We start from the raw sequence: 7,182 nt of genomic DNA, 5'->3' as shown, positions 1-7,182 counted from the left end.
GTCTTCTAAGGCTGTGGAAAAGCCATAATACAATCTATGTATGTAATTAATAATAGTAGTAGAGCCATTGAGAAAATATATATTTGATACAGAGCTCTGTTTTCTTCTGTGTGGGTGTCCACAAGACACTGGCACCCAAGGACCGTGTTACATCACACAGGTTACATCACACAGACAACTCTCAGTTGGAAAGACAGAGAGGGAGCAAAGGAAACAGGGAAAGAAAGGAGGAAAGTGTAGACAACTGTGTGGGATGTCAAGTCAGCTTGGGGAAGACGGTGGGTCATCTGCGCCCACAGCAGAGTCCCTGTGACTGACAGTAAATTGTCCCTACTAAGCAACGGGGGTGTCGGATTGCCTGCAATCACAGTGGCACATTCTCCAAAACCAAACCAGCAGAACAGTGCGCACATCCTCGTCGGATAAGAGCAGGGGGGGCAGGGGGAAAGGGATGGAAATCCATGGAGCAAGTGACGGCCTACACACACACATGCATTCGCCTGTTTGGATGAGCCGCTCAAAGCTTCAGTAAGCATGACACTTTGCCCTTAAATACGTCGCTATGGTTAAGTATCACACTGAGGGAATTTAACATTGATATGACAATATAAAATCCTCATTCAATTTTCCCAGTTGTTCCAAAGTCTTTTAAAGCTATTTTGTTGTGGGTTTTTTTGTTGTTGTTGTTTTGTTACCCATGATCCAACAAGGATCCTGAATTATATTTTATGGTCATGTTTTTTAGTCTTCAATTTAGAAGAGCATCCCCTGGGCCTTTGTCTTGTCCTTTACAGACATTGGTATTTTTGAAGCACATGTCAGCTGTCTTACAGAAGGTGCCACAGTCTGGGTCACAGTCTGATTGTTTCCTTATAATTATACTCAAGTTAAACATCTTTGCAAAGAATACTACATGGGTCTCACTGAGACAGCAGTCACGTGGGCATGTGTCCACATGGAGTATTTTCCACTCTGCTCCTTGGGGCATGCATGCCACCACCCTCCTTAGAGGGCCACGCACCAGGGACAGAAGACTAATGGACAAAAAGGAAACTGGATCCCTGAGCACTTGTCGAGTCAGAGAAACCACACCGCTCTGAATACAACACTTCAGACGTTCAAGTGAAAGGCAAATACATTTTCATCCTCTGGAGCGACTGATATTTTTATCACTTTAGACAAACCCAATAAAGGGGGCAGATACTATGAATTTGGAAGGAAACTAAGTAGGGGATCTGGTATAAGTAAACTTTGAACTTCTAGTTACATGAGCCAATAAATGAACTGATTGTCTCAGCCAGTTTGAGTTTGGTGCTTATGTAATGATTGTTACATGTCTTGAAAACATCTTATCTGACACACACGCTTTACCATATCTCTGAAAATGTGTAAGAATATAGAACAAACCAAACAATATACTGAAATAATAGTGTAAATAATGTTCTTGTATAATAAATTAAAAGAACAAAACAAGAAAAATTAGGGATAGTTTTCCAAGAAAATGGCATTTATCAGCTACTCACTAAGGTCAAAAGTGTTTATTTCTCTTTTACATTCTTAGTGCTCTCTACAATGACTGAAATATATAAGGGACTCTGACTGGGTTATCAAATGAGTTGATTACTGAATTATAGCTATAGAAACAAGATTGATAGAAATGCATTATTTTCATAAGTGTATTAGGACATCTATAGTAACAGAAAGAAGAAAATCATGAAGAAAGAGAAGAAAATATCTCTGGTTGAACCAGAATATCTCTGAAACGTTCTGGACAGGTCACACTCTTCTCTTCCCAATCTAAGAGACAGACTCCAAAACAACAGATTTAATTGTTTATGTGAAGAGTTCTCCCCATTGGAAAGTCAAATTCTTGGAGACTCAGGTCCTCAGAGACTCTTAAAAGACAGCACTGAGGGATCCACAGTGCGAAGAAAGAAGGAAATAAGTCATCAAATACCATCTGCCTTTATCACTGCCTATTTCTCCAAATAGAAAGACAACATTTAGATAATGTCTCCTGGAGGCCAGTAAGGTGGAATGAGCCAAGGACTCCATACCTGCAGAATAACAGCATGTGAACTTGCATTTTTAATATTCGATCTTGAATGTGGTTATCTTCTTGCAGAGAATTTGGATTTATGCATCTATTTGACTATCTCTGGCATTTATATTTTTATGTTAAATGTGTTTTCACTTTCATTGTTATTTGCATTGTGTAAACATGATTTATTTTTGACCTTAGATGCACCTAGAGCGTGAAAATATTGGGCTACTTATTTTTCTGTGCTGTATTTAGAAATTTAATGTTAGTGTGTGAGTTTGTGGACTTTATGTGTGTGGTTTAGGGACCTGAGGATGTGCTATGGTATAACGGGGTGAGTTTTAGAGGCTGTCAAATGCATAAATAAACAACTAAGAAGACCTTCTTATCTCCTTCCTGGGCACCTTTTTAAACTAGGGAGCCCCTCACTTGTTGGGATAGCCATTTGCCTGTTTCCAGGAGTTTGAAGGAGATGGCCTCTCAAATTCCTTTCCTCTCCTTGCAAAGCATGAAATTTGTTTGAAGGCAAAATGATAAAGGAAAAATAAGAGAGAGAGAAAGAGGAGGTGAGTGGATCTGGTAACTGAAAAGAGAGCTGGAAAAATTTCTAGAAGAGGTGAAAATTGGGTCAGAGACGATACACACTGAGAGGAAAGTAAAGAGAAACCAAGTGAAAGAAGGAAAGAAAAAGAAAGAGAAGGACCCGAGTGGGAGAAGAACACAGGGGAAGGTCCCGACAGAACAAATTCTGGCTTTGAGGAGGAGGATGCCTGCCCGCAAGCCCCACGGAACAGGAGGAAGGGCTGGGTGGCAGGCTCAGCGCTCAGCCCTGGGGAAGCTGAGGCAGGACCGCGTGGGTCCCACCAAACGTAGGCACCTGCAGAGGTGAGTTTAGCCAGCCAGGCTGGCAGCACTGAGCCCTCCAAAGGGAGCAAGGCTGATGTGGGCAAGGGAGTGCTGCCCCAAAGGCCGGGGACACTGGGAGAACGGGCATCCAGAGGCCACCTGTGTCCACGTCATGATTCCGTGGCTGCCCCTGCCCTGAGCTGTGAGCAGGATGGGCACAAACGCCTCCCTGGTGGCCCAGTTCATCCCCATGGGCTTCTCCCACCTGGCCCACCTGCAGGGCTGGCTCTTCTTCCTCTTCCTGGGCGTCTACCTGCTCACTGTGGCCAACGACCTATTCATAGTGGTCATGGTGTCGGCCGACGCCACCCTTCAGTCCCCCATGTACTTCTTCCTGCGCGTGCTGTCAGCCCTGGAGATTGGCGCCACATCGGTCACCCTGCCCCGCCGCCTCCTCACAGGCCAGCGCCACGTGCCCCACATGGGCTTCACTCTCCACATGTTCTTCTTCCTCTTCCTCAGGGCCACGGAGTGCTGTCTCCTGGTGGCCACAGCCTATGACTGCTACGCAGCCATCTGCAAACCCCTTGGCTACCCACTCCTGCTGAGCCACAGGGTGTGCCTCCAGCTGACAGGGGCCGCGTGGGCCTGTGGAGCGATGCTGGGCCTGAGCCACACCTCCTTCATCTTCTCCCTGCCCTTCTGCAGCCCCGACGCCAGCCTACACTTCCGGGTTCTTCTTGCCCTGTTTGCCAGGTGCAAAAACCCACCACAGATATGGAAGATGACAACTATAAATAACCCTTCCCACTTGCATTCAGTGCTCAGATCTTTGGAGAAACAGTCTCCTCTGAGCCCGTCGGTGTTAAATAAATCTCCAATCCACCAAGTTCTCCAAGTGCTGCTTGGTTTTTCCACCAGCGTTCCAGTCTGGTTGCGAAACATACTTGGTTCCCTGACCGGGAAACCCAATTGTGCTGGTCTATTGTTGCCACTGGCTTGGGAGAACAGCGAGGCAGTGACGGAATGAAGGATCACAAGGGAGAGGGCCCACCTTGCCTGAATTTCGGCAGTCTCCTTCTCGGTTGCCTTGGGCCGGCCCCTGCTCCACCACTCCCACCGGACTCAAGGAGACTTGGCAGGTGAGGACCTGGACCCGACATCAGAAATGGTAAGGCTTGGGGCGCCTGGGTGGCGCAGTCGGTTAAGTGTCCGACTTCAGCCAGGTCACGATCTCGCGGTCCGTGAGTTCGAGCCCTGCGTCGGGCTCTGGGCTGATGGCTCGGAGCCTGGAGCCTGTTTCCGATTCTGTGTCTCCCTCTCTCTCTGCCCCTCCCCCGTTCATGCTCTGTCTCTCTCTGTCCCAAAAATAAATAAAAAACGTTTAAAAAAAAAAAAAGAAAGAAATGGTAAGGCTGGAGCCCAATCTAGTCAGGCCCACTCACAAGAGTGGAAGGGGGACCTGATCACTCCCCGAGACTTCAGAAGTCTCACAGGTAGGAATTCTGTGGAAGGAAATATAATAACCTCTGGTGTGTGTGTGTTGAATGTGCGGCTCAGCCAGGCTTGCCAGTCGAATTCGAGTCTGTAGCTCCACGGACGGGCACCCTTAAAGTCCCCCAAAATTTACAGAGTCTGAATGGGCTCTCCTGTGTCATGGTAAGAGTATAAGGTCTAAGGTGGTATCGGGTCAGATTCCGACCACAAGTCACAAAGCTGAGTCCGCTAAGGCCAAACCTCACCTAAAGTTTCCCTCGGGAACGTGACCAGAGGAGTATCTGATTTGTCCTCTCATCTGAGGGGATACCCTCCCTTTGTCTGTCTTTGCGACACCAAACACAAGAACGGAATTAATAATGGGATCAAAACAGAGTAAGCCTACGATTTTAGAGGTCATGCTCAAAAATTTTAAAAAGGGCTTTTCAGATGATTACAGGGTGAAAATGATACCCAGGAAGTTAAGGACCTTTTGTGAACTAGAATGGCCCCTATTCAATGTAGGATGGCCCGTAGAAGGGACATTAGATACTCAAATAGTGCTGTGGGTTTGGCTAATAGTCACTGGGAACCCAGGCCACCCTGATCAATTTCCATACGTTGACTCCTGGCTTGAAATTGCCCAAAATCCCCCACCTTGGGTGTGATTCATCATTAGCAAACAGAGCCAGGCAAAGGTTTTAGCCACTTTATGTGGAGGCTCACCCAAGAAGCCAAAGAAGCAACCCACCGCTCTCCTAGCGTTTGCAAGAAACCTGGAGGAAGATCCCCTCTTTCCGCCACCTTATGACTCACCGGGCTCCCTCCCTACTGCCCCTGAGCTTGAAACTCCTCCCCCGTCTGTCTCTTCTCCCCTCCTGGACCCAGAGAACCCTCCCTGACAAGGACCAGCAGCCAGATTGCACCCTTGGCCACGCACAGGCACTCTCCAGATGTCAGTCCAGATCCGCCGGTACCAAGAGGCTCTCCTCCGGGGCATCAGAGCAGGGGCTGAGAAGCCCAGAGTTAAGGCGGCCAACTCAGAGGAACCCTCAACCTGGTGAAGTGATCCAGATCCAGTCAACCCGCTTAAACTGACCCTCAAAAAGACACTGGCCCCTGAGACCTCCACCCCTGCTCCAGCCACACCCGGAAGCTGGCTGGCCTGCACATGGCAGAAGCTTGAGGACTCAATGTGTGGACTGAGCCCAGGGGTTCGGATGCAACTCTGCCAGCCCTTGCCCCTTACTGGTGTCATCGCCCTGATCTTGCTTCTTGCTGTTGGGCCAAAAGAGACGGCACCAACAAGCTGGACGTGGAACGGATGGCAGACTCCCTGGGAACCCGACAAAGCCAAATCAACTCCCTGGCAGCAGTGTGCCTCCAAAATAGGCGAGCCCTCGACCTCCTCACTTCAGAAAAAGGAGGGACTTGCATCTTTCTGGGGGAGGAATGTTGCTATTTTGTAAACCAATCAGGAAGAGTCAGGACTAAGGTTAAGGAACTCAAGGAAAGAATTCAACGTAGACAACAGGAAAACATCAGTCAATGGAGAGGACGGGATCTCACAGACTGGGCATCCTGGCTCCCTTCGCTGGCAGGGCCCCTTCTTTCCATAATTTTCCTTGTGACCATCGGCCCCTGTATACTAAATACCTTGGTACATTTTATTGAAAACACTGTTGCTCGCCAAACTACAGCTTTCCAAGAGTACCAACCTGTAAAACTGAAAGGTGATGCCTAGTGAAAGTTTTTTTTAAGGCATCAAAGTGGGTAATGTTGGAGAAATGAATAAAGTCTTACACCATAAGACGGCCGATGAGACTAAAACAAGCTCTGGTCTCTGACTTAGAGACCCCTCTTCCAGGTTCTTCTTGTCCTGTTTGTCGCACACACGAAAACCCCCACAGATATGGAAGCTGACGACTATAAATTACCCTTCTCCCCTTCATTCGTAGCTCAGATCTTTGGAGAAACGGTCTCCTCTGAGCCCGCCGATGTTAAATAAATCTCCAATCCACCAAGATCTCTGAGTGCTGCTTGGTTTTTCCACCTGAGTCACAGCCTGGTTCCGTAACAGTATTTTCTATTCCACCATTTTCTTTGTTCGGTCTACCTCAGCCTTATTTTGTGCAGTTCACAGAAGGCACATTAAAGCCTTTCAGGAACAAGGCCTGCATGCAAATCACAGCACAGAGCCTGCTGAGTGGGGAAAACCCTGGGTTAAGACGGAAGACCTGGCTGCCACCCACACCGTGCCACAGATGACGCTCAGGACCTGCCACGTTCTGCTGCCATCATGTCTCTGGTTTTCAACTTCCTCAATGAACCACATGGGCCTCGCACCAGGTTCAGCCCCACTCTTCTACACCCCAGGAGTTTCTCTTTCTTGTGGCTGATTTTCTTACAAAGAACCAAAAAGATTATGTTCAATGCTCCTTGTCCACCATCCCTACAAAGTGATCTTGAACTACGGTAATCCCAGCCAAATATAAGCATGGTCACTTGGTTGCCATGGAGACCAGTCAAAATAGGTAGCAAGTTTCTAAATTCAAAACTATGACGCTGGATCTAAAACAAGTCAAGTGGGAAAGTTTCTGTTTATTTACAAAGATATTTCCAGCAAGAGGGCAGACAAGCCTGGTTCACCAGAAGAAAGGGAACAGAGAGGATGAAGGGACCTTTAGTGGCCCACATCTACCTTCCTCCAATGCCGCGGTGCTAAGAGAGCAAATGATCGCGGCTCCCAGGATGCAGTGTGCTCTCCGCCTGGCCTGTCTGGTCCACACTCATCATGTGCTCCAGCTGTGTGGAGGCAG

At 47.9% G+C, this 7,182-nt stretch overlaps 1 protein-coding gene across 1 annotated transcript; it reads left to right on the top strand.

Annotated features, from left to right (window-relative positions):
• Positions 1 to 3,098: 3,098 nt before the first annotated feature.
• Positions 3,099 to 5,427, top strand: LOC131514967 (olfactory receptor 10C1). The gene is made up of 3 exons (XM_058735472.1): positions 3,099 to 3,645; positions 3,961 to 4,029; positions 5,306 to 5,427. Exons 1-3 carry the CDS (start codon positions 3,099 to 3,101, stop codon positions 5,425 to 5,427), a joined length of 738 nt encoding a protein of 245 aa, XP_058591455.1.
• The last annotated feature ends 1,755 nt before the right edge of the window (positions 5,428 to 7,182 follow it).

Source organism: Neofelis nebulosa, chromosome 6 (assembly GCF_028018385.1).
Source record: "Neofelis nebulosa isolate mNeoNeb1 chromosome 6, mNeoNeb1.pri, whole genome shotgun sequence".
Taxonomy (NCBI): Eukaryota; Metazoa; Chordata; class Mammalia; order Carnivora; family Felidae; genus Neofelis; species Neofelis nebulosa.
The sequence above is the reverse complement of the archived record's forward strand: the minus strand, read 5'-3'. Positions and strand labels throughout refer to the sequence as shown.

What these genes read in the sequence shown, in the direction of transcription:
- LOC131514967 (XM_058735472.1), top strand. Translation starts at nt 3,099, where the DNA reads ATGGGCACAAACGCCTCCCTGGTGGCCCAGTTCATCCCCATGGGCTTC. An exon ending in TCTTGCCCTGTTTGCCAGGT is followed by an intron (nt 3,646 to 3,960) that starts GCAAAAACCCAC and finishes GAATTTCGGCAG; the next exon opens with TCTCCTTCTCGGTTGCCTTG. An exon ending in GACTCAAGGAGACTTGGCAG is followed by an intron (nt 4,030 to 5,305) that starts GTGAGGACCTGG and finishes GGCCACGCACAG; the next exon opens with GCACTCTCCAGATGTCAGTC.